This window comes from Cervus elaphus, chromosome 8, assembly GCF_910594005.1.
Source record: "Cervus elaphus chromosome 8, mCerEla1.1, whole genome shotgun sequence".
Taxonomy (NCBI): domain Eukaryota; kingdom Metazoa; phylum Chordata; class Mammalia; order Artiodactyla; family Cervidae; genus Cervus; species Cervus elaphus.
The window spans coordinates 4,728,687-4,756,131 of NC_057822.1; the positions used below are offsets into that span (position 1 = coordinate 4,728,687).

Sequence of the window (27,445 nt, forward strand, 5' to 3'; positions counted from 1 at the left end):
TACTGTAGGAACTTGGGGGAGATAATGTCTATAAGGGCAAACATCCAACAAGGCTACTTTTTATTTATTGTTACTAGTAGTGGGTAGCCAAATATACTAAAATTTGTAGTCATCCAGATCTGGGTTTGAATTTGAGCTTGACGGCCTCCTTGCAGGGTGACGAGGGAAAGCCCTGACCTCCCTGAGCCTCCGTTTTCTCATCTGTAACCCGAGGGGTGGGGGGAAAGCAATGGTGGAGGTGTGTGCTCCATACACAGGGCCGTCTCAGTAAGCGCCATGCCGGGTCCTGGTCAGGCCCCTCCTGTATAAAGGCCCCCGGGAGGCCCAGGGCTGCAGGGCACAGAGTCCCGGCCTGCTCAGGTCTGGACCCAGGCACTCCTCCAGGGCTGGCCCAGAGCAGGAGGAGCAGCTGGAACAGGGAGGCGGGCAGGGCAGCCAGCTCTTCCCCTCCCTTCCCTGCAGGGCCAGGGCGGCCCTCAGGCTGAGGAAGCCCCTCTCTTCAGGATCAGGGCTTGTTCCTCAGCCCCCTTCCCACCAGAGAGAGGGACACGGAGAACCCTGCCCCAGGATGAACTTTGAGACCCACATCCTGCCATCCCCTGAGTCCTGATCTGGCCCTGCCCACTCCTCCTGGACCCTGGGCGGGGTGGCGGGGCAGAGCCCAGGGGAGCCAGCTGTGCCCGCCCCCTGGGGGCTTGCAAGCTGTGGTCCTGGGTGGGGGCAGGGCGCGCTGGCCAAAGGCTTGGCTCTCCAGCCTCTCCTGCTCTGTGGCTGGGGTACCTCTCGGCTTCGGGGTCCCCTCCGCACCTGCGAGGGCTGATCCGTTTCTACCAGCTCCCTCAGCAGACACGGGGGCCTCGAGCACAGCCCCCACCTCAGTGTGGACACACTGGGCTCGGAGCACACAGTGGCACGGGCCAGTGGGCACACAGCAGGTGGCCACGACAGACAGAGATGACCTCCGCTTCCTGGAGAAGGTGGAAGTAGCTGGCGGGCAGGGGTCACAGTGGGGCATTTACAGTAGCAGAGACCCCCCGAACTGGGGTCTGGGAGGAGAATAACATCGGTGGACACTGGTGTCGTACTTTCCAGGAGTCAGGGGGGCTGCTCCAAGGGTTTTATATGTACGGGGAAGAAGCAGGATTACTGGAGGTGGAGAGCCCCTGTGTAAAAGGGGGCTGAGGGTGGTACCCACTCTGCAGGGATGTGACAGTCACGGGAGTGCTCTTACACGAGGAAAGCCTTAGAACCATCGCACCTGAGAAGTCAGCAGCGACAGAACCAAAGCCACTTTTTGCGGTAAATTAGCTAAACCTCTGGGTCTACTTTATACTTGTAGTTTAGTCGTGTCTGACTCTTTGCGACCCCGTGGGCCGTAGCCCGCCAGGCTCCTCTGTCCATGGGATTTCCCAGGCAAGAATACTGGAGTGGGTTGCCGTTTCCTTCTTCTGGGGGATCTTCCCGACCGAGGGATCGAACTCAAGTCTCCTCCTTGGCAGGCGGATTCTTGGCCGCTGAGCCTCCTGGGAAGGAAGCCCTTATACCTGAAGACTCAGTGTAACCGCCCCTTCCTGGGGGCTCCTGGCCACCCCGCTGCCTCAGGTCCCCTCCCACGCGCTGGCGGACACCAGGGCGGACCCCTGGGGTGGCCCTCTTCCTCCGCAGCCTGGCACCTCCCTCCCTGTGAGCTCAGGGCCTGGTGCCCAGCAGGCGCTCCGCGTGAGTGGGGGAAACGCCCGCCGACAGGCTCACCTTCTTAGTCCCGTACATGACTTCCATGAACTTCTCGTCGGCGTCCTGGAAGCGCTGATCGAGGAAGGAGCTTGTCTTCCGCACCAGGTTCCAGATCATGTAGTTGTTCAGCAGGCTGCAGCGGGAGCACAGACAGGCTCAGACGTGCCCGGGGCCGGACGCAGCAAGCCCCCCACTGACCTCGAGGGGTCACAGACACGCACGCTGGATGGTGGGTGCCGCTCGGCCAAAGCAGGGGAGGGGTGGCCACTTCCAAAGCTTGAGGGTGTCCTGGCCAGGAGGCCAGAGATGGGAAAAGGGCCTAAGAATCAGGTGGGCAGGAAAGGACGCTCTGACCGGCCAGACCCAAGTCTCCATGAATGGGAGCTCTCACTGCCCCTGCCCCCGGAGCGCAGATAGTCATCAGGGGCTGATATCACCTTTGTAGGCAAGTCACCTTCACACACACAGGGAGTTCACTATAATGAACATCCAGCCTCAAACTGGAACCAACCTAAATGTCTGACAACAGGGAATGGCGAACAAATAATCATATTTATACTCGATGAACTATCATGGAGTTATGAAAAATGAGATGTGCAGAGGGCCTGGGTTGACATGCGGAAATGCAGCACTCTGGGTAATTTTAATTTTTGTTGCTTTTTTTCTGTAGTTTAAAAAATTTTCTATAACACGTCCTTTTTATTTGGCCATACCACAAGGATCTTGGGATCTTTGCTCCCTGGCCAGGAATTGAACCTGGGACCCTGCCATGGAAGCCCAGAGTCCTAACCATTGGATCATCAGGGAATTCCCTTCAACAAATCTTTAAAATTAAAAACAATCATAAATATTAACTAAAAGTGTTAGCGAACATTTACTGAGTCCCATTCGGGGTCAGGCACTGTGTTAACACACTTCACACCAATTGTTTCACTCAATTCTCACAACAACCCTGCATGGTAAGTGCTATTTGTATCTTCACTTCATGGATGAGGACGATGAACCCGATGAAGGGAAAGAAATGTGCCCCAGGCTACCAAGGGGGCTGGTGGAGGATACAGTGTGCCCTGCAGCCTCTCAGAAAAGCCAGCCCAGGGGACTGCCCCAGTGGTCCAGTGGCTAAGACTCTGTACTCCCAAAGCAGGGGCCCCGGTTCGAACCCTGGTTGGGGAACTCGATGCCACATACTGCAATTAAAACTGTCCAAGTGCTGCAACTAAGACCCAGCGCAGCCAAATAAATGTTTAAAAAAAAGCCAGCCCGCGGGCCGACGTCCCGGGTCAGTGTGCCCCTGTCCTGGCTGAGCAGAGGGGCCCGTCCCCGGGCGCTGGGTGCCCTCACCATCTGTCTGTGCTGTTGATGAGGGCGGACACCTTGCTCAGGTATTCTTTGTCGTAGATGACGATCGGCTCTGACTCGTTGATCTCCACGGGGTAGAAGATGGTGTTGAGGAAGGGCAGCCAGTTGATGGCGGGCGCCAAGGTCTGGAAGGAAAGCGGACAGGGTGACTCTGGCTGGGCTGCCTCTCTTCAGAGCCCAGGTCTCCAGGTCGCTCTTCTGAAGGAGCCCCCCTCTCCCCACCCACCGACAAAGCGGGAGAAGCGGGCGCTGCCTGAGAGGGCACTGGGCAGATGTCAGGCCCAGGCCGGCTGACCGCTGGCAGAGTCCCGTTACACAGAAGGACCCATACAAGGCGCCGAACGCCCAACGGTCACTTGAGGTGGAAGAAGAGCAGACACGGGGACGGAAGCAGCAGCTGCCGGTCAGGGCCCTCCAACGCCAGGAGCCACTGCGGGTGACACACGTCCTCGCTCAGCCAGGCTGCCCGACAAGCCTGGGTGGTCGGCACCATTATCCCCACTTTACTGATGAAGAAACAGCCTCAGGGGGAAGTGTCACGGGGGTGTGCAGAACCGGGAGCCAAACTGCCCGGGCTCACACTCTCACTAGCTGTGTCATCTCAAGTACGTTGATGAAGCCCCCTGTGCCTCAAGGGCTTCCTTGCTGGCTCAGACGGTAAAGAATCAGCCCGCAGAGCAGGAGACCCAGGTTCGATCCCAGGGTCGGGAAGATCCCCTGGAGAAAGGCATGGCAACCCACTCCAGTATTCTTGCCTGGAGAATTTCCATGAACAGAGGAGTCTGTGGCCGGCTACAGTCCATGGGGTCACAAAGAGACACGACTGAGCGACTAATGCTTCACATTCTGTGCCTCAGGATCTTGAAAAGTGAGGCTTATCTTCATAGAAACCATCCCATGGGGTTAATGTGGGGATTAAACAACTTAACCTCGTCTGTTCAACTCAGCAAGTGCTTCTGTAACATTCATTAGTTTCTATATGATCGGTCCTCTACATGATTGTCAATTATAAGAATGATGGCCGTAGAGCGTGTGGAGCGCTTTGGTCCACAGGGGAGTTTTTCTCAGGCTTGGAAGCTGGAAAAGCAAGTGTAGGATGTCAACCGCAGCAAGAAAGGGAGACACACACGGGAAGCCGGTCGGCTCTATTTTAAGAAAATTTAAAAGGAACACCTGCACCCAGGGCTCTGTCCCCACAGGGGCACATGCCTGCTTTGCATAATTCAGCTCCCAGAGGGCTGCACTTGCCCTGGGCCCGCCGAACGGCAGCCCACTCACACACAGAGCTCCTGTCTGTCTGTCTGTCTGCAGGGTCTCGGTGTCCACAGCCAGGAGCGCCATTCCACTCCCCAGGTAGCCTCCAGCCATGCCGAGCTCTCTCCCAAGGTTCCAATTACTGTCTTGGGAGTGTTTTGATTACAAAGTCATGCTACATTTTAAATAATTATGGTAAAATGCACATAACGTGAAATTTACCACCTTACCTATGGTATTAAGTACATTCACCATCCATCCCCAGATTCCATCTTGCAAAACTGAAACTGACTCTATTAAACAATATCTCCCCAACCCCCAGCCCTAGACAACCACCATTCTACCTTCTGTCCGTGAATCTGACTACTCTGTAGCTCATATAAGTGGAACCATGCAGTATTTGTCCTTGTGTGACTGGCTTATTTCACTTAGCACGATGTCCTCAAGTTACACAACTTTCAAATGGTCTGCTCTGGTCCTATTTCCCCCATATGTTCTGTTATTTTTAGTTCTGTAATTTTACAGAAAGAAAGGTTTTTCAGGACTACATATCCTGTGTTACAGTAAAAATGCTTCTAATATCAATGGTATCTGGCATGGAGCAAGCACTCAATCAATGTTAGTTATTATAATCATTGATTAGCTTTGCAATCATTGCTCAAAGTCTCCCAAGAGTGGTCCTGGGACTGATTCCAAATTCTGTTCTTTGTTCCCGTGAAAATGGGTAAAGTGCAAAGACAAATTAAGGAAGTGAGAGTTGCATTATAAACGGCCTTCATACAGGAAGATCAATTAAGAAAGTGAACTCAACCTGTTACACTGATGAACCCATAACTGGCTGGTAAATACTTATAATGCCTTCAGTGACACAGGCAGCCATGGAAACCTCCCACTTGACAGTCTCTCTAGTTTTAAAGGGCAGCTCAGCTGCTGGGGAGCAAGGACCTCAGAGGACAGAAGGGGGCCAGTCCTGTGGGCAGTGGTGAGCTGGGAAACATTTAGCGAATGGCTCTCAGGGATTTTTTCCTGGTGGTCTAGTGGCAAAGACTCCATGCTCCCAAGGCAGGGGCCCTGGGTTCAATCCCTGGTCAGGGAGCTAGTTCCCACATGCCACAGCTAAGACCCAGCATAGCCAAATAAATAAATAAATATTAAGAGCCGTGTCCTGAGTGAGACCTGGACTGGGGTGCCCACCATGAACCAGCTCTGGGACCTCAAGTCGCTCCACAGGCTTTCTTTCAATGGAGACAACAATCCTTGCCAAGTGCCTCTTGGGACGGCTTACTCAACAAATTGAGCTTCTTTTTTCCCCAGCTTGTCCATTCCACTCTCTTTTCCTGGCAGGAGCTCCTTAAGCAAGTAACCTCTGGGGCTCCCCCTCAAATTTCTGTGGCTGCAAAACGTGATGGTGTCCAGGTGAGCTGGTCAGACAGAGCCCAACACTTAGTGCCATGTGACTGTGTGACTTGCTGGCAAAGACCCCTGGGAGAACAGTCAAGTTGACAAAATGTCACTGTTTACACAATTAACGAGAGCTTTATACAACTGCTGGTGACTGGGACTCCGATCAGGGTAGAGATACAGGTGATGATAAATCCCTATGTACTTAACACAAGCCTGTTTCCTTAGGGAGAGCAGGTGTTCTGGGCAGGTAAATTCCCACCACTCTGAAATAAGGTGTGTGCTGTTTACCAAAATTTTCACTCTTTATTGCTTTAGCGAACACCTAACTTAAAACTCGTGTGCCTGGGTCCGTGTCCATGAAGACAGCTGTTTTAACCAACCAGGACGTTCCACTTGTGACTCTAAGCCTTTGAGGTACACAGATGAGCTCTATTTTCCACACTTGCTGCCGAAGAAAAGTCCTGCTGGTCACCAAGCCCCCAGCTCAAGGAGGTTTGCAAAGGGAGAGAACGCATGCTCCCAGATTCCACCTCAGCTAGAGAATTTAGATCAGAGGATGGGGCTCATTCCCAGTCAATTTTTGATATGGAAGGTCCTAGGAAGGAATAGGAAGGTCCTTATGCCCCTTAGAGAAGCCACAGAAGGTTTGATTCATGGTCCTCAATTCAGACTCTGCTGCTCTGGCCATGGCTTCTTAGAACCACACTGTGAAAGGCTGGGGCGCCCATTCCTGAGTCCCCTGAAGTGTAGGAAGAAGACTACATTTCCAGATACCAAGGAACAAAAAGACATCCTCTCCTGTCCAAGGGTGAAATGAGTCAAATTGGTTTAGGGCCGGAGACATGGGCTGTCATCGCTGATGACGCAGGAACGGTACTAAGAACGATGACTGTCGCATGTTCGAACTGCAGGCCAGTCTGCAAAGTTTGACATCTCAGCCTTTGCCTCATCTCATCATCATGCAACCCCATGGGCAGGGCAGGGCAGATTCTCATCCAGCACACCAGGCTTCAGGTGTCCACCACTTCTTTAAACACTTAGACGTCATTTTGTAATACATACCCATCCCCTTGGAGACACTCCATACCTTTCAACCTGGCCTCCAAAAATTCTGTGAGTTAAAGGTAAGAACTGGGCCTTCCTGGTGGTCAAGCGGTTGAGAATCTGCCTGCCACAGCAGCGGACAGGGGTTCCCTGCCTGGCCCGGGAAGATCCCGCATGCCACGGGGCAGCTAAGCCTGTGTGCCACAACTGTTAAGCCTGTGCTCTAGAGCCTGCGAGCTCTAACAAGAGAAGCCAGCACAACGAGAAGCCCATGCACCACAAGAGTGGTCCCGCTAGCTGCAACTAGAGAAGGTGAACCACGACGAAGATCCAGCGCAGTCAGAAATATAGATAAACAACAAATCTTTAAAAAAAAGGGTGGGTAAGAACCACGCCCCTTATGAGGGTAGGATCTGCCCCTCATCTGTCTCTGTTCTGGAACACAGCAGGTGTGAATGAGCGAGCAAAGCCCATTTTATCAGGAAGGAAACCAAGGCTCAAGGAGGAGGGGGTTATGTGACTTGCCCAAGGCTGGTGGTGGGACTGGGCTGGGGCAATCCTCTGCTCACACCACTCCAGGCTGCTGCCTCTGCTAAAATCCTCCCCACCCGGGGAGTTCTGCAGCTGGGAGGGAGGAAAAGCTTTTCCTTTCTACTTGGAAGAACAGAGCAAAAGCCTGTTGAAATGGTGAAAGGCCATCTGGGGGTGGAGCCAGCAGGCCACTCGGGCAGATGCACCCAGGGCGACTGCTTTCTCAGCCACTCTCAGGCTTCGTAGCCACTGTATCGGGGACAGGGACCGCCGGAGCCCCTCTGGGCTGAGAACCGGTTGGAGGAAACCAAATCAACTTGCATCAGCAAACAGCATCTCCCTCAATTTCCTGGCCTCGGAGAGGGAAAAACAGTGCCAGATGGTGCCCAGCACAGGCCTCTGATCTCCATTACAACCCACTCAGCACCACTCCCCACGATGCCAGCTTCTCTGGGGACCTGAAGGGCAGCTGGCACCCGGAAGGAGGCCGGGCTCTCCGGCCCTCATCCCCAGGCTTGTGTGGGCGGTGTGCCCACCTGGGACACCTGGTCAGCCTGGCTCCCACTCACCCCTGTGTGAGACGCACCCTCCCTGACTCTGCCTGGCCCCAGCCCCAAGGCTCAGCCTCTTCTGCACAAAGCTCGAGGCAATGAGATTGAGCTTGCTTCCTCGCTGGTGTCCCCAGCTCATCCAGAAGCGGGGCAAGAGCACAGTCCCAGCGTGGTCCTACAGACGCTTGTTGGAGGGAGAGATGGAGACAGAAAAGGGGGCAGGGGTCTAGGTGTTCTTCCGAAAAGGAGAGAAAATGAGCTGAACTTGAATGGATGGGCAGGACTTGGTGGGCAGAGGTGGCCTGGACATCCTTCCTGGGGGGGGAGCCAAGCGATGGCAGGAAACAGGAGGATTGATTGAGACCTTTCTGCTGACTCCTCTATGACCCTGGGGCCTGGGGGAAGGTCTACAAGCCACGAACCAGAAAGAAGGAATTGGGGACTTCCCTGGGGGTCCAGTGGTGAAGACGCCATGCTCTCAATGCAGGAGATCCAGGCTCCATCCCTGGTCAGGGAACTAGATCCCACATGCTGCCATGAAGAGTTTGCAAGCCACAACCAAAGAGTCCACATGCAGTAGCTAAGATCCCGTGCAGCCAAAAAAGTAAATAAAAACAAACAAAAAAAAAAAGAAGAAAGAAGGAATTGAGGCCAGTTCATCACCTGCAAGTCCCAAGCAGCCACCAGGGGGCAGACTTTGGTAGAGGCTGATCTACAGAGGACTCAAGACTGCCGGGAGAAGTATCAATAACCTCAGATATGCAGATGACACCACCCTTATAGCAGAAAGTGAAGAGGAACTAAAGAGCCTCTTGATGAAAGTGAAAGAGGAGAGTAAAAAAGTTGGCTTAAGGCTCAACATTCAGAAAACTAAGATCATGGCATCTGGTCCCATCACTTCATGGCAAATAGATGGGGAAACAGTGGAAACAGTGACAGACTTTATTATTTTGGGTTCCAAAATCACTGCAGATGGTTACTGCAGCCATGAAATTAAAAGACACCTGCTCCTTGGAAGAAAAGTTATGACCAACCTAGACAGCATATTAAAAAGCAGAAATATTACTTTGCCAACAAAGGTCCATCTAGTTAAGGCTATGGTTTTTCCAGTAGTCATGTATGGATGTGAGAGTTGGACTATAAAGAAAGCTGAGAGCCAAAGAATGGATGCTTTCACACTGTGGTGTTGGAGAAGACTCTTGAGAGTCCCTTGGATTGCAAGGAGATCCAACCAGTCCATCCTAAAGAAGATCAGTCCTGAATATTCAATGGAAGGGCTGATGTTGAAGCTGAAACTCCAATACTTTGGTCACCTGATGCGAAGAACTGACTCATTGGAAAAGACCCTGATGCTGGGAAAGATTGAAGGCAGGAGGTGAAGGGGAAAAGAGAGGATGAGATGGTTGGATGGCATCACTGACTCAATGGATTTGAGCTTGAGTAAACTCCGGGAGTTGGTGATGGACAGGGAGGCCTGACATGCTGCAGTCCATGGGGTCACAAAGAGTCAGACAGGACTGAGCAACTGGACTGAACTGAACTGATCTACAGAGAAGACAGTGGCTTCTCAGATGGGTTACACCCAGTAGAGAGCCGTTCAGTGCTGACCTCAACCCTGCTACAGCTCCAGGAGGCCGCAGGGGTCATGGTCAAGAGTATCGTCAAGAGCAGAGCTCCAGTGAGCCAAGCCTGAGTCCGGGTCCCAGCTCCCCTGCCACTTAGAAGCCTGGAGGCCTTGAGCACGTCACCTAACCTCCTGGCTTGGTAAAAGGGAGGTGACATCAGATTTATTTGCTGTGTTTATTTGCTATGTGCCAGGCTCAAGGAGCTTGAGAGAATGGACACGCCCAATCACTACGATTCAATATTGTCACGAGCACAGACTCTCCCCAGCTAACTACGGTTTCAGAAAAGCAGCCTGGAATACAGCAAGAGACCAGCTTTGGCGTCACCGGCTGTGTGACCTTCAGCCGGCAACTCGACCTCTCTGAGCCTCAGTGCCATCTGTGAATTGGTGATAACAACCACCCCTGTGCTTCGTGGGGTTGTTCTGGTGAAGGAGGTGTCCACGCCCCCAGCCCAGCGCCCTGCATCCTGAATCCCACAACCGCCCCAGCCTCCGAGTCAGCCAGCTCGGCTACCTGCAGCTCGGCTGCCGTCACTTTGTGGTAGATGAGTTCCTCGTCCCGGCGCTTCTCCTGGGGGATGGTGATGTTGGCCAGCGCCGTCTCAAAGTCCAGGATCTGCTGCATCTGGGGCCGGATGGTGTCCTCGGCCCCTCCGCCCAGCAGCTTCCCCAGCTGGACCATGTAGTTGAGGTACCCCGTCAGCACCTGTGGGACCCAGCCCCCCACTTCCATCAGCGGCTGCCACCCGCTGCCCGCTGGACAAGCCGGGGGCCAGTCAGGTCAGCCCTGGGCGGGCAGCCAGGGAGCTGGGGGTTCTACCCAGGAAACCAGCTTCAGGAATGGTTTTGGCAGCATACCCCTTCACTGGCTCCCCATGGCCCCCAGGATAAGGCCCACCCAGGGCCCCACGTGGGTCGGTCTCTGCTGTTGCAGCCCACACTCCCTCTGGGATGCTCGTTACATGAAAGCCACCAGTGGGGCCAGCATTCAGTTCTCGTCTTGGAACACACTACTTCTGAACCACCCCGCTCTGCCAGGCCCCCAGATCTGAATTAGACCCTCAGGTTACCTTCTCAGCTCGCCCTTCCCTTAGCACAATTGCTCATTATGTCTCGAATCTGCTGGTGAGTTATTTAACATCTGCCTCCTCTCCTAGACTTGAAGCCCCACGGGGCGGGAAGCAGGCTGGCCTTATAGACCACTGTCTCCCCAGCATCAGGCACTTAGTACGCACTCGCGCAATAGAAGCGGGTAGAATCGTGAATGAACAGATGACGAACCTCAGGCCACGTCTCCCTGGGACATCACGGGAGGCAGCTGGGGCGGGGAGGGGTGGGAAGTAGGCGGTTTGGAGTCAGTGGATCTAGATGAGAATCTCAGCCTCACCACTGACAGCCGGCTGTGTGACCTTAAGCAGGTCACTCAGCATCTCTGAGCCTTATTTCCCCCTCTGAAACAGGCCAGGGAAAAATAATATGCATATGACAGCTGAGGGGAATGACATTCAGAGGCATTCAGGACTTGCAGGATCACCAGGAAGGCCAGAGGTAGTGGCCGTTAGATCTGCCTCTCTCTGGAACGGGGACAGATGACACCTGTCCCTGTCCACTGTGCCCACAGGGCAAAACGTGGAAGAGCCTCACTCTAAAATGGGGACAATTGAGGCCCCTCCCCCCTGCCAGGGACTGCTAGGTAAGGGACCCTGTATGCTTCTCTAGCTTCAAAGACCTGCAGAGGTGTGGATACCGAGGGGTCACCGAGGGGGACGAACCACGGAGGGAGGTGGGCTGGGTAGGAGCCACTGTCTCGGAAGAGGCACACCCACCTTCTCGTTTTCGGTTTTGTTCAGGTAATAATCTCTTGAGGGTAAGCCCAGGCCAGACTGGTCCACCTGGAGAGAAAGGAGGGGTGAGAGGGGATCTGCTATCATGCACGCACATCCATGCACACACACCTGCACACGCATACCCGTGCACACACATCTGCACACACATACCCATGCACGTACACCTGCACACACATACCCATGTACTCACACCCGTGCACGCACACCTGCACACACATACCCATGCACGCACACCCGTGCACGCACACCTGCACACACATACCCATGCACGCATACCCGTGCACGCACATCCAGGCACACACACACCTGCACACGCATACCCGTGCACGCACACCTGCACACACACCTGCACACGCATACCCGTGCACACACATCTGCACACACATACCCATGCACGCACACCCGTGCACGCACACCTGCACACGCATACCCGTGCACACACATCTGCACACACACCCGTGCACGCACACCTGCACACACATACCCATGCACGCACACCCGTGCACGCACACCTGCACACACATACCCATGCACACATACCCACGCAGCCTCCACCAGCCCCAGGGACAGCAGGCACATAGCAACAGAGGGATGGGCGTGCACAGAAGCACAGGCTGGTATCAGGGGCCACGCCTGGGATGGGCCCTCCATGAGGGGACAGACGCATGTGGTCAGTGCAGGGGTTCAGGGCCCTTCTCATGGGCCAGACGGAGCCATCCTCCTCTTTAAACTCCAAGGCTCTGCAGACCCTGTCTGTTTAATTAACCACTTCCTAAGATAATGAGCGGTTCAGAATCACTCAGAGCTATGTCACCTTAGACAAGCTACCAAACCTTTCTGATCCTCAGCTTCTTCAGCTGGAAGACAGGGGAACCACTGAGTCCTCAGAGCTGGGATAAGAGTACAAGGAGAGAGTGCCCGTGAAGGGCTTGCTGGGTGCTGGGCAGGGAGGCAGGGTCAATCCCCGATAGCTCCTGAGAGAGCCTTCGGTCACCCTCTGACATGCCTGGAGTAGGTGTTATTATAGTTCATTTGACTGAAAAGGAAACTGCAGCCCAGAGAGGTTGAGGCACTCCCCCATGGTCACACAGTGAGTGAGTGGTAGACGTGAGGAGAAACCCAGGAGAAGCTTGGGTTTCTCACTTCTGCATCTGAGAGTGGGCAGACCAGGGCTGGGGCTCCCCTGGGTGTGCTGACCGTCTTGGGCAGGCTCTGGTGGGAAGAGGTGGACTCAAAGCTATGCCAATCAGAGCCACCAAGGCTGGAGAGACAGAGGTGGGGTGACCAGGAGGTGGCTCCAGCCGTGCCCAGGACTTGCCGCCGCCCCTGGGGCCCACAGGGACCAATCGGAACCCCCAAATTCACCTGCACTGCAGGCACCCCACCTACCCAAGGAGGGCAAGCCTGCCCTTTGCCAATGTCCGTGCCATAAACCTCAGTGGGGAGCCGCCAGAGACACCAAGCTCAAAAACCAGAAGCCTGTTGGTCAGGGCAGGTCTGCACCCTACCCCACCCTGCCACTTGCTAAACACAAATCAGGTCTGGAGGTCAGGCCCGTCCTCGCCCTAGACCTCCAGGCCACTCACCTGGATCACGTTGCTGTTGGAATTCTTGGAGTCGGCACTGACGTAGACAGAGAAGAAGGGTGAGGTGTGGTAGTGGGATGTGACCACCTGAAGGGTGTCCTGGAAGTTGTCCTTGTCCCAGGGCCCCGTGATGTTCCAGCCGCCGAGCTGTGGGGAGGGAGAGGGGACAGGGAGGGGATGAGGCGTGTGGAGACCAGACGCGGGTTCTGCTTCTGCAGTGGACATGGTGCATGACCCTCTGCAGTTCCCTGACCTCTCTGGGCCTCAGGAGCGAAAGAGAGGTCTGGTCTGTCTTCACTGGGGGTTTCTGACCACTGAGTCACGAGAACATGGCGCCTGCTTCCCAGGTGGCTGACCCATCCTGTATCTGTTCATTTTTGAATAATCAATCGTGTGAATGTAACTCCTATTAAAGCAGAAATTCAACTGCGCCCGTAAAAAAATGGGTCCATATTCTTTACAAGGTTGATGAGCTAAGGTCTAATAGAGTCTCTCTCTGAGTTGGGACTTTCCAGTGTTCTCGGCCTGTGCCAAAGGGGAGGACTGTCCAGTCCGCGGTGCCCCACCCTGCCTCAGGGGCCCCGGGAGCCCACCTAGGAGGGGGGCCTCAGGGGAACAGCAGGCCCCCAGGAACACCCACGCCCACCCTTCCGTGTGCGCTGGGCAGTGTGGCCAGCTTGGGTGGCTCCTCTCAGGGTCCCTCCAAGGCTGACTGGACGGTGCCCGGGAGGGCATTCAGCTAAGGGGGACTGGGGGCCTGGGTCAGTGTGGCCCTCCTCAGCGGGAGGGCTCTGCCCCTGACCCCAAAGTTTCTGCGGGTCCTTGCAGGACACACCCCTCTGCACACACAAACATCCCCTCTGAGGGAATAGAAGCAGCCAGAATGAGAAACCCTTGCCCCGCTCACAGATGCCCAGACACACACACACACACACACACACACACACACACACGTGACAGACATCCCCACCGATGCAGAGATGCACGCACACATGTGCACACACACTCAGGCAGCCTGACACACGTCAGCAGACTCCACGGTCCAGCTGGGTGAGGTGTGAGGTGGCTGGGCCCTGGCGGTGGAAGCCAGGTGGAAGCAGGGGCCGGGGGCAGGGGGAGACGGGGGCCGGGGTGCACCTTCTCGATGAGCTCCATCAGGGGTTTGGCCTTGAGCTCCTCAATCCTGGTTTCATTCATGCAGGCTCTGTAGTACACCTGGGCCTTCCTCTCTGCCTCGCTCACACTGGCCGTGGAGTTTTCTGGAACGACAAAGGACAGCGGTTGGCGGCACAGCCCCGTCCCCATGCTGGGCGGCCCCGGGAGGGCCTGTCAGTGTAGGCGACGAGCTGGGCCAGGGCAGAGGCGTGACCTCCGTGGCGGGCACGCTGGAGGGGTCCTCACTCCCGCCAGCCACACACAGGGGAAGCCCCGCCTCCACTGGACGCCTTCAGACCTGTCCCTGGACGGCAGACGAGTCGGCATCCCTGCCAGCCTGCACGTGGCCCCACACCCCGGCCTGCTGTGTGGGACAGACTCCTGTCTTGGGTTTTTTTTTCCCAGATTCCCGAGAGCCTCTCTTGTGATCAAGACTGGACTTGGGCAGTGCTTTAAAGGCCTCGCTCATCACAGACTGCCTTTCGGCGCCCTTCCTCAGAGGGGCTGGGCAGGTTCGTCTGACCCCGAGTTGACACAGAGGCCCTTTGCCATGTCCCTCCCCACCCCCACGAGCAGCGTCTCAGGGTCTCACCCAGGGACCCCTGGCCCCTCTCCTTGCCCCCGGGGCCCTGGTCCCGACGCCACCTACGGAGGACCAGGCTCCTGCATGTGCCCTAGCAGGGGCAGGGTCCTGTCTGCCCCACTGGAGGTGACGGGGCAGTCTGTGTCTGTTCATCTGGCTCCCCCGGGGCACTCCTCACTCCTCCTGGACCCTGAAACCCCTCCTTTTGCTTCCTGGGGCGATTCCCCACACCCCACTTCCTCCATGAAGACTCTTGTGGCAGAACTTAATCCATTCGTTCACAAAGCAGGTACTAGTTGCTAACTCTATGCCAGGCTCTGTGCCAGCTTTGGGGACACAAAAGACAATGCCCCCGTCCCCATGGAGCTTCCTTTTGAAGGAATAAATACAAATAATAAATACAAATACAAATACTAAACAAGGAAACGCATAAAGAAAAGGTCTCACACCGCACTCAGCTGCCAAGGCCTCTCAGAGGCCACCTTGCCTACGAGGCTCCTCCTAAGAGATTCATTCACGAAGGGCCTCAACGCTGAGCACCTACAGGTACCAGGTTGGGCACGAGGTTTTACAGACATGAACAAGACCCACTCTTGCCTCTGATGACTCAGGCGTGCAAAGACGCGACCTCAAGACAGGGTGTGCATTCACTAATGCAAATGGTTCTGCCACCTACAGAAAGGTCCCACCCTTTGGTGGAGTGGGGAGGGCCTGCGGGGGGCGGGGGGGCGCTGGGGGTGTTGGTCTCCAGAGGATGTTCTACTGTTTGAGCTGGTTCTGAAAGACAAAAAGTTACTCACCAGGCAGAAATGAAGGGAAAGGGTATTTGGTCTGGCTGGGGGGCGGGGAGCTGGACAGGATGAGGCAAAGCAAGGAAGCGTAAAACGGCCTGGGAGAAAAGAAATGTTTGGCGGAGCCTGTTTCACAAGGGCGGGAGTCATTTCCTGACCAGTCTAATCAGCTTTCCCAGCCCTTCTCCGCAGCGCACCCCTGCCCTCCAATGCTTACCATAAACAGCGTCACAGGGACCACTGGCCGAGGACGTCAGCACCCCCGTCTGGCTGCCGTCAAGGAGACGGCCCTGAACCGGCGACGGGAGTTTGAAGGGAGTCATGGAGACGGAGGTCCAGGGCATGCTGAGGGGCTGCAGAGGGTTCACACAGCCCCAGAGCTCACAGGGGACCACTGCTGAGCCCTGGAGACGCCTGAGCGCCTCCCGGGGCCCTCCTGGAACGTGAGAAGAGCTTTCTGGGGGCGGGGGTGGGGCAGATGGGGCAAGAGCTGCCCGGCTCCCCAGACTCTCCAAGCAGAACATCGGGGAATGCAAAGTGGGGGGCTCCCACTGCCTCCCAGGGGCCTCGTTTCTGCGGCAACATCCCCCAGGAGCTAGGTTTTTGAAGAACTATCACTGCTCACCAGACCCCAGAAGCAGCCCAGCATCCCACTGCCCACGGCTGGCTCTGGCCGTGACCTTGAAATGCCAGACCAGCATCAGGGGAGGCACGTTCTGTGTGCTCTGGCCCACAGAAGGGCCTAGCATCACCCTCCTCCATGACTCCAAGGCCACTGAGATAAGAGGCCCAAATAAAGACTCCCAAGAACAGCCTGGTTATGCTCGTTACAGCGAGTTCCAGGCAGACCCGTCAGATACGACCCTGAATGCTGGCTGGGAGGAGGCGAAATGCCTCGACCTCCCTCTCTGCTTCAAACTTCCTTTCTCCTGGCTCCACACCCCTGCGGTCAACCTCGGCTCATTTCCCCACAAACGTTGACTATGTTCCAACGGTGTGGGGGCTGCCGGGCTGGGTGCAGAGGAAGCACTGGGCAACTCGGGACACACAGATCTGCCGGTGTGAGGCCCGCAGCTTGATGGGCCAGATGGACAACAGTGTGGTCCACACAAGACATCCGATTACATGTGGGGTAATGCTATGAGGAGAAAGTCCAGGGGCTTGGAAGAGGATGGCCGGGGAGGCCCGGGAACTCCATGCTGGAGCTCTGGGAAGGAAGGATGAGCTGGACGTGGAGCGACTGTGGACGTGGTGCTTGGCGGCCTCGCCTACCAGTCCACGGCCGAGTTCCCCCTGCTTCCCCAGCATCGGGCGGGCACACAGCAGTTCGCAGTGATGGGTGCAGAAAAAACGGAGCCCAGAGTCTGCGTCTGATGAGGAAGATGCTGTATCTGGGGGACAAGACGGTGCTAAGGCCAGGGCCCAGGGGAGACTGGCAAGGGGAGGAAAGGAGGCGGGGGGGCAAGGAGGAACAGAGGACAAGTCCCTCAGGGACTGAGCACGTGCCGTCCCCAGCATCTGCCCATGCTGGCTGGGGCCGGAGCCCCGTGAGCAGGCCAAGCTCCTCCACAGCCCCCCAGCCCCCCGCCTGGCTCCTGGGCCCGTCTGGACCACCCACGGCATCTTTTCCACCTCCTCTCCTTCCTGCTTGCTCAAGGGCACCTGCGACCCTGCAGGCTCCTTGCGGGACAGGAGCCAGGGTGAGACGGCCAGCTGGGAGCTCGCTACAGCAGACCGGCGGAGTGATGGAGCGATGGGGCAATGATGGGGTGGCCAGGGTGGCAGAAAGAAGAACCGAGAAGCCGGTGGGGGGCACGAGAGAGGAAACAGGAGTCAGGATGCTTCCAGGTTTCCCCGGCCTGAGCCAGGTGGGGCTGAACTACAGAAGTGGGGGGTGGAGTGCAGGTTCGGGGAGTGGAACGAGCACTTCGGTTTTCAGATATTTTACATTTGAGATCTATCAGCCATCCACGAGGAACCTTGGGGGCAGCTGACAGAGCTGCTGTCTTGAATACTTTTAGCTCAAAGAGGCACAGGCGTATACACAATCCTTAACATTGCGCAGAAGGCCCTATAGCATGCATTCTCAACGGGGGCAATATTGCTCCTAAAGGAGAGAAAAAATTAATTCTTAAATAGCAGAAACATCTTATTATATTTTTTCCTTTGCTGTGCCAAGCAGCATGCGGGATCTTCATTCCCTGACCAGGGATCAAATGAGTGCCCTCTGCAGTGGAATCAGAGTCTTTTTTTTTTTTTAAGTTTCTAAAAAATGTGGACTATTTTTTTTCCCTTTGTTGAATTTTTATAATACTCCTTCTGTTTTATGTTTGTGATTTTTTTTGGCCATGAGGCATGTGGGATCTTCACTCCCCAACCAGGGACTGAAGCCACACACACCCCCGCACTAGAAGGTGAAGTCTTAAGCACTAGACCACCAGGGAAGTCCCTAGAAACATCTGATCCTTTCTATGAATACATAGAGGACTTCCCTGGTGGCTCAGTGGTAAAGAATCCATCTGCCAGTGCAGGAGATGTGGGTTCGATCCCTGGGCTGGGAAGATCTCCCGGAGAAGGAAATGGCAATCCACTCTAGTACTCTTGCCTCAGAAATTCCATGGATAGAGGAGCCTGGGTTACAGGCCACGGGATCGCAAAAGAGTCGGACACGACTCAGTGAGCGACTAAACCACAATAATAGTACAGAAACAAGCGTATATCTAAGGTATTAAAATTTGAGGGAGGGGGCAGTCATTAAAAAAGATGGGGTAACACTGCCCTGAATGATCTGGGCCTCACCACCTCGCAGCCTCCAGCTCGAGCCTGTCTTCTGTTCCCGCCCTCTTGATCCCACGCTCCTACCCCAGGGCCACCATGCTCACTGTTCCTGCTGCCGGCCATACCCTTCCCCTCACATCCCTGTGGGCTGTTCTCTCTCTAATTCAAGCTTCGGGTCAAGGGGCTGCTCCTCCACAGGCCCACCCTTCCTGATCACCATGGCTACAAGACCTCTCCTTTCTCTGGTCCTGCCTCCTACTTGGTTCTTTTTCAAGGCCAAATTGGGAAAAGAGTACATCAAGGCTGTATTTTGTCACCCTGCTTATTTAATGTTTATGCAGAGTATATCACAAGAAACACTGGACTGGATGAAGCACAAGCTGGCATCAAGATTGCCGGGAGAAATATCAGTAATCTCAGATATGCAGATGACACCACCCTTATGACAGAAAGCGAAGAAGAACTAAAGAGCCTCTTGATGAAAGTGAAAGAGGAGAGTGAAAAGTTGGCTTAAAGCTCAACATTCAGAATACTAAGATCATGGCATCTGGTCCCATCACTTCATAACAAATAGATGGGGAAACAGTGGAAACAGTGGCTAACTTTATTTTTGGTGGCTCCAAAATCACTGCAGATGGTGACTGCAGCCATGAAATTAAAAGCCACTTACTCCTTGGAAGAAAAGTTATGACCAACCTAGACAGCATATTAAAAAGCAGAGACATTACTTTGTCAACAAAGGTTCGTCTAGTCAAGGCTATGGTTTTTCCATTAGTCATGTATGGATGTGAGAACTGGACCATAAAGAAAGCTGAGCACCGAAGAATTGATGGTTTTGAACTGTGATGTTGGAGAAGACTCTTGAGAGTCCCTTGGACTGCAAGGAGATCCAACCAGTTCATCCTAAAGGAGACCAGTCCTAGGTGTTCATTGGAAGGACTGATGCTGAAGCTGAAACGTCAATCCTTTGGCCACCTGATGTGAAGAGCTGACTCATCTGAAAAGACCCTGATGCTGGGAAAGATTGAGGGCAGGAGGAGAAGGGGATGACAGAGGATGAGATGGTTGGATGGCATCACTGACTCAATGGACATGGGTTTGGGTAGACTCTGGGAGTTGTGGATGAATAGGGAGGCCTGGCATGCTGTGGTTCTCAGAGTCACAAAGAGTCGGACATGACTGAGCGACTGAACTGAACTGAGCTGAAGTCTTCACAAGCTGAAGTCATTTATTAACTCATTAATTTGTTGACTGTCTGTCTCCCCTGTGGGAATGGAAGCTCCACAAAGAAAGACTGTTAACTTCCTTACATGACCAGAGGCACCTAGCGAAGCTGTGCCACAGTCAGCGGACAGTATGTAAAAGCTGAGAGAATGAGGGAAGGTGTGTCTGGGGCTCCACAGACACAGGCATCCATCACTTGGGCCCAAGGGAGAAGGCTCGGTTTCAGAGTGAAATCAGGCACGGTTTTTGCTCCTGAGAAAAAGCTTGGTTTCCTTTAAGACACCCCAGACCGTGTTTTCTTCCCAGAAGTAGAGAGCGGCCTAGGAGGAAGGGGCTGGGCAGTGTCCAGGACCCAGTGTGCGTGCGTGCTCAGCCACTGAGTCATATCTCTTGCCACCAGGCTCCTCTGTCCATGGGATTTCCCAGGCAAGAATGCTGGAGAGGGTTACCATCTCCTCCTCCAGGGGATCTGCCCAACCCAGGAATCGAACTCACGTCTCCTGAGTCTCTGCACTGGCAGGTGGAGTTTTTGTTTTGTTTTTTAACCACTGAGCCACCAGGGAAGGCCCCGGCACCCAGAAGGGGGCCATATGTTGAAAATGGTGGCACTTCTAGGACCCCAGTGGTCTGGAAACAATTTGGCAGCCCAGGACCAGACAACAGGACTCCCAAATGCCTGGGTACTTCCTTCCAGGGACCCCGAATTCCAGAATCTTTCTCTGTCACTTCCCCAAAGTCCCAGAGAGGAAAGCGAGCATCCCATTTAACCGGCCCACTTCTTCCTCTGGAAGTTTTTATTGGAACACCCTTTCCCACAGCTCTCCCGCGGAGGAAACAGACGCTGGGCGGCTGCAGAGATGGGGATCCCAAAATTCCGGGGCACCTCTTACTGTGCACAGCAGACCGGCTGGCCAGGAGCCCGTGGGGCCCCGACTCCACGTCAGGGCAGGACGGGCGTCGGTTTTAGATAAAACCACAGACGCAGCTCTGACAATCACAGGCCTTAGGAGCGCCATCCGGTGAGGCTAAGGGGCAGCTGATAAGGAGGTGCCCTTTTCTACAGAAGAACGAGATGATAAGACCATTCCCGCTTACTGGGGACGCACCATGGGTTAGGCCATGTGCTGGGATCTTTTCATCACCACACGGACACGCTGCCGTGGATATGGTCACCCCATTACACACGGAAGGAAAACGAGGTCCAGGGAGATGAAGGAACCTGCCTAGGAAGGCAGAGGTGATGGGCGGCACACTGGAATTTGAACACACGCATTTTCAGGCCTCCCGGAGATAACACACAGCTTCCTGTGTGTGGGTGTGGCTGTGTATGTGTATCTTGTCACAGCCGCTTCCACAGTGGGTGCCAATTTATAGAGGCTGGGTCACGGGTCCAGGGTCACATCAGTGAGTGGCTGAGGTCAGAGCAGAGGCCTGTGCTCTCTTGCCCTCCCTTTCCCCTCCTGCTTATTGACCTGGAACACCGGAGGGAGATCTGAAGCAATCCAGCCGCGCCTAAGAAGCCCTGGACACCCACTCCCATCCTTGGATCAACTCATCACTCAATGCATCTAGGGACTTCCCTGCTGATCCAGCGGTGAAGACTCTGTCTGCCAATGCAGGGGACACAGGGTCAGCCCCAGGTCTGGGAAGATCCCACATGCCACAGAGCAGCTAGGGCTTCCCAGGTGACGCTACTGGTAAAGAGCCCGCCTGCCAATGCGGGAGACATAAGAGACGCAGGTCCGATCCCTGGGTCAGGCAGATCCCCTGGAGGAGGGCATGGCCACCCACTCCAGTATTCTTGCCTGGAGAAATCCCACGGACAGAGGAGCCTGGCGGGCTACAGTCTATAGGGTTGCAATGAGTCAGATACAACTGAAGTGACTTAGCACGCATGCACGCACAGAACAACTAAGTCTGTGCACCACAGTGACTGAGTTTGAGCGGCTAGAGGCTAAGCTCTGCAACAAGCGGCCACCTTATCACACGGCAAGGGAGCGGAGCCCCTGCTCGCCACAACTAGAGACCGCGCGGCCACAGCAACCAGACCCCGCGGCGCCAAAAACAAATAAAGCATTGATTCAAAAAACCAATCCATCTAACCACCCCCCCACCAAACATGAAAGAAAAAGAAGGGCCCGCTGCTGCAGGAATGACATTGGATAGAAGGCATTTCACATGCAGCTCTTGTCCACCGAGCTCTCAATGTGCACAGGGAGATGAAGCTACATTAGACGGTAAATACTGGAAAGACAGAACAAAATAACAGTAGAAGAGATGTCACAGGGTGACATGATTAACTGCCAAGTCACTGACATGGGCAGATTTGATGCCATGGGGATGATTCTGTGTGTATCAGGTCAGGAGTAGAAGAAAGGGAAACTATTAACGTGGGCTTTAGGGAATCTGCATTACTTGAATTGTTACCAGTAGGCATCAATTACTTTTTTTTTGCATGATTCATCTTAGAATATAAAATACAGTAAACATGACAAGTACACAAGATATAATTGTAGCTCAAGCCTGGATAGGCCCTTCGGTAACCACAGAAGGCATAACGGGAGTAGCAGGTTTGACAGAGTCTTGTAGGACTGGGAGGGCGTGGGGAAGGTATTCTAGATGGCGGAATAGCCTGTGCTAAAAACACAGGGTAGAATGCCTAAGGTGAGGCCCGGCCTAAGGGATGACAGGTCCAACCGCATCTTTCCCCTGATAAAGTGAGGACACCCTCTGGTCTCCCAAAAGCTTATGAGGGCAGCCCACACTGGCAGTGTGTATGGACGGCAGAGGGTCTTTCGGCTGAGGTACCTGGGTCTCATGCGGCTGAGGTTGCCCCCTTCTAGCCAGCAGCTGCCAGGACGTGCAACGGTGGCACTTGGCCCAGCTCAATCCACCTGCTACAGATGTCCCTGGATTTCCTCAGAGGGGGCCAGAGCAAACCCATTGTTCATAGAAAGAAGCGGCTCGCCCAAGGTCACGGGGCAAGCTGATGGTAACAGGGGTCCTGCCCGGCCAGCTGATAACATTCCTCATGGGCCTCAGAGTTGTCTTTCTCCGCCCAGAGAAGCCGCCCCCACCCAGGCCAGCCTGCCCAGTCATGCCCCCTGTGTATCCAATCCCTCCTAGGGCCTGCTGGCTGACCCCTGTGTCTTGGGGGAGCTGAAACCAGCCTGACCTGGAGCCCAAGAATGCACTGGCCCACGCTCCTGCATATTTTGTTCACCTGCTCACCTACTTCCTGGCCCTTCAGGAATTTCCAGGTATCAAGAGTCCCAGGTATCAAGGCCCACAGGGGAGAGGCCGTTTCCAGACTGGTTTTCAAGAGTGAGCCTGGGGGGAGGGGACGTCAGGATATAACCTCATGGGGAAGCTCTCGGTCACTAAGACATGAGGGGACCCCAGCTATTTGCTCATTGGGCCCGGGCCAGGTGTCCCCTGGCCTGGAGAACAAAATCAAGCAGCTCTCAGGGAAAGGAGATTGCAGGGCAGACCATACTTCTGGGCTGTCCCTGACCTCTGCACAGCAGAATCAGTAGAGAAAGAAGACAGGTCTGAGGCCCCAGCTCCACCATCTCCCAGGAGATCCGTTTCCTTTGTACTTGTGAATCACATCTGTAAAATGGGCATATACTCCATGGCTTGAAGAAAATAACACAAGTAAACAACCCTGCATGGTCATGGATACACCCATACCTCCTTGAGGCTTTCCCGGTGGCTCAGATGATAAGGAATCTGCCTGCAATGAGGGAGACTGGGGTTAGATCCCTGCATTGGGAAGATCCCCTGGAGAAGGAAATGGCTACCCTCTCTAGTATTCTTGCCTGGAGAACACCAAGGACAGAGGAGCCTGGCTAAAGTGAAGTCACTCAGTCATGTCCGACTCTTTGCAACCCCATGGACTGTAGCCTACCAGGTTCCTCCATCCACAGGATTTTCCAGGCAAGAGTACTGGAGTGGGTTGCCATTTCCTTCTCCAACGAAAACAGTATTGTAATTGAGAGACCCTTTAACAGGCCAGTGTTCCCCGTCTTCCAAAGGATACTGTGGCCATTCAGTATTACAGAAGAAGATCAGGAGGGTCTTTTTAAACTCTGGGGATCAAACTTCTCCCCAATTTTTTTTAATACATTTTAAAGAAGTGTTTTTGGAACTGCTAGCTCCCATCTGTTAAGAGAGAAAAAAAGTGGCATCCTGGCTATGGGATTGCAAAGAGTCAGACACAACTAACACTCTCATACCTTCTTCTGATAAGAGGCTCCATCAGGGCTTCTATAAGAGAAAAACAAACACCGTATATTAACACATATGTGTAGAATCTGAAAAAGCCGGTATAAACAATCTTATTTACAAGGTAGATAGAGAGCCACAGATGCAGAGAACAAACCTATGGATGCCGGTGGGGAAAGCAGAGGCTTGGGATGAACTGGGAGACTGGGATGGACACAGACACTCCTGATACTCCGTGTAAAACAGATAACCAAGCAGAGCCTACCGTACCCCACGGGGAACTCTACCGGAATGCTCGGAGGTGGCCTAAAGCGGAGGGGGATGTACGCACATGTGAGGCAGATTCACTACACCGTGCAGCAGAAACTAACAGAACATTGTAAAGCAACTAGACTTCGATTACACTTTTTTTTTAAAAGAAATAAGTGAAAGGTGAAGTGGCTCAGTTGTGTTGCCTCTTTGAGACCCCATGGACTGTAGCACGCCAGGCTCCTCTGGTCCATGGGATTTCCCAGGCAAGAATACTGGAGCAGGTTGCCATTCCCTTCTCCAGGGGATCTTCCCCACCCAGGGATCGAACCCGGGTCTCCTGAAATGTAGGCAGAAGCTTTACTGTCTGAGCCACCAGGCAAGTCCAAGAAATAAAAGAAATAAAACAAACAAACAATAATTACTCTCTCTGTGACCACCCATGAATCCTCAGAACACCCCTGCCGGTACTCTGAGTTGGTTCCCACTTCATAGGTGAAGGGCTGAAGTAGGCGGGGCAGCCCTCTGCAGTCACACAGGCCGTAGGGAGGGGGCTGACCTGGAACTCACCCACCCCCACCACCAAGGAGGGCAGTTCTGCTGCACGCCTACTGGGTGCCAGGCTCTGGGCCGAGCACGCTAACCCATCACACGCGAGATGATACGCACAGTAACCTTGAGCATCAGGCAACACCATCATCCACATTTTACAGATCGTAGCACTAAGTTGTAGAGAAGGCGCGTCACTCGTCCAAGGCCACACGTGATCGGCCAGCCTGCCGGGGCTCCTGATCCCACCGGGCCTTGACCCGGGGTCAGGGGCTTGAACACAGGGTCCTGGCTGTTGCATGCCAGCTCACTGCAGCTCCCCGCCCTCAGGGACAGCAGGGATGAAGGGCCAGAGTCCAGACGGGAGGCCACCGCTGTGGGGGTGGGCAGGGTGTGCGGATGGGCTGAGTCTCGGCCTAGACTCAAGGTCTTCCTGATAAGACCCACGATCCTCCCAGAAGCAGCCGATCAGGACCCAGGAGTGCCCCCCCCCAAGGGCCAGCTCGGGGCCTGACTGGGGAGTCCGCGGGCCCGTCTGCCTTTCTCCGCAGTCCCCTCTTGGTGTGAAATGGTCCCCTTGGCTGAAGCTCCTGGACCAGCAGGGTGTCCTTGGCGAGCTTAACTTCTCTCAGCTTCATCATCCAGGAATGGGACCCGAGTTCCTAAGTCCCAGGGTAACCATGAGGATTAAGGAGGCAGTGGATATAAAGAGCCTAGTACACAGCCCAGCACGGAGCAGACGCTCAGCAAGAGCCAGTCTGTTTCCTTCTTTCCTTCAGACTCTCAATACTGTGTGCTTCCTGCAAGTTCTCCCCAAAAAGATGGGCAGGGAGCTGTACCATCGTTGGTAGCCAGAGGAGGTGGCGTGGGACAGGAAAGGGACATGTGGCCAGGATTCAGGCAGTGGCAGTTCTGCCACCTATTAGCCCATTTTGGGGAGCTCTCTGGACTTCCGGTTCCTCATCTATCAAGTGGGGTGAGCAACAGCTTCCTAGTTCCTACAGGAGCAGGGTCACAAGGAATGGTTATCTACAAAAGAGCTCTGTAAACTGGAAAGTGTTGGGCAAAGGTCAAGGGTGAATAACAAGAGTAACACCAGCACAGCCAGCAGCCACCACAATATGTCTGGCTCCAGCAAAGGGCTTTGTAGATATTTTTCCACTTAATTTTCACAACCTGGAGGAGGTGTGGTTCCCATTGTACTGATGAGACAAGAAGCCCAGAGAGGTTATGTCACTGACCCAAGATCACACAGTAAGTGGCAGAACCAGGACTTGAATCCAGGTCCTGGTGAAGGACACAGAGGCACTAGTCCATATTGTTATCCTACCGAGACTATCCTCTTGCTGTGTTTTTCATTTTTTTGACCACGCTGCCCAGCACAGTGGGATCTTAGTCTAGGACCCAGACCAGGGATCAAACCTGTGCTGCTCGCATTGGGAGCACATGCTCTTAATGACTGAACTGCCGGGGAAGTCCCCAAATACAACTTATTTATTTTTTGGACTGTACCATGCAGCATATGGGATCTTCGTTTCCCAACCAGGGATCGAACCTGTGCCCCCTGCAGCGGAAGTGTGGAATCTAAACCATTGGATCATCAGGGAAGTCCTCTGTTCTCCTGCTTTGGTTGATGATCCCTGCCCAGTCTCCAGCTGTGTCTTTAGATGCTGGGGAAAGGACAACCCTGAGTTTCGATCTGGCCACCACAGACATACTTGCCTTTAGTTCTGAAATAAAAGGCTGGATTCCCCTGCAAAGGCAAGCGGGCGGCATAGCGCATACAGGGGGCTGGGTTATTCCCTCTGCCCCACCTCCACCCACCACCTTTTCTGATCCTCAGGGAGACAAGCAGGTCTCCTTGTGCCCAGGGGCTCTGCCCTGGAGCTGCTGGGTACCAGGGAGAAGTGGTGGGTGAGTTCCACCCTGCAGCAGCCATGCCGCTGGGGCTGAGGTGAGGAAGAAAGCAAAGGTTTCCTTAATCTGGTTTGCTGATTTCCACTTTCATCTTAAAGACACAGTCTCCTGAAATTCATAATCATCAAGTTAGAAATCTTTTCCTGTCTCATAGGAAGGTTTCTGTCCCGTTGAGACCATCTGTCCCCTTTTAGGGGCTTCCCAGGTGCTGCCAGTGGTAAAAAATCTGCCTGCCAGTGCAGGAGATGAGGATTTGATCCCTCGGTCAGGAAGATCCCCTTGGAGGAGGCAATGGTAACCGACTCCAGTATTCTTGTCGGGAGAATCCCATGGGCAGAAGAGCCTGGCGGGCTATAGTTTAAAGGGTCGCAAAGAGTCGGACATGACTGAGCCCTCTTTTAGATGTTTTCTTCAATTTACCTACTTTTGAGTATTAAGAAGGTATTATATTTTAAGAAAGTATTTTTTTAATTTAATAAGTACTTCTTCAATCTCAGTTCTATCATTGGTGAATTAATGGATTGACTTTTCATGATCAAGCTCCTATCAGCATTGAGGGTCCCAGGATGGGGCAGGGGTCAGCAGGAGACAGGCATGGTGAAGGTCTTGGTCCCAAAGGGGTTCAAGTTGGGACCTCTACAGGTTACAACACAGCGTGTTTTGATTCCACATGGAGGAGCGCCCTCAGGGGCAGATGTTAATTCAACAGACTTTAACTAAGGACACAGCCTCAAACAAGACAGACATGGGATTCTAACCTGAGGATAAAACCACCAACACCAAGGTCAACTAGAAGTGCTAATGGCCTAACAAGGTATAAAGCGAAGAACTTTGGTGAGAGGGTTTATCTCACAAGCCAGATTACCACAAGGCCAAGGAAGACTCCTGCCTTTGGATGACTCTCAGATAAACCGTTGTCAGAACCTGGATCGGCTCACAACCTTAAAATCTGGATCCAGCATGCCTTCATTCCTTTTGCTCACAACTTGCAAAACTCCCAGTCAAAACCAGCCAAAAACTAAGCCACAGCTCGAA

At 54.0% G+C, this 27,445-nt stretch overlaps 1 protein-coding gene across 3 annotated transcripts in view; it reads right to left on the reverse strand.

Moving 5' to 3' along the window:
* The window catches only part of ECE1 (endothelin converting enzyme 1), a 123,347-nt gene that overhangs the window by 19,599 nt on the left and 76,303 nt on the right, over nt 1-27,445 (reverse strand). For all 3 annotated transcript variants that reach the window (XM_043909114.1, XM_043909113.1, XM_043909111.1), the window contains exons 5-10: nt 14,075-14,196; nt 12,938-13,084; nt 11,331-11,396; nt 10,019-10,210; nt 3,076-3,218; nt 1,753-1,867 (exon numbers count right to left, since the gene is read on the reverse strand). In XM_043909114.1, the coding sequence (XP_043765049.1) occupies nt 1,753-1,867; nt 3,076-3,218; nt 10,019-10,210; nt 11,331-11,396; nt 12,938-13,084; nt 14,075-14,196 (785 nt within the window). The remainder of the gene's footprint in view (nt 1-1,752; nt 1,868-3,075; nt 3,219-10,018; nt 10,211-11,330; nt 11,397-12,937; nt 13,085-14,074; nt 14,197-27,445) is intronic.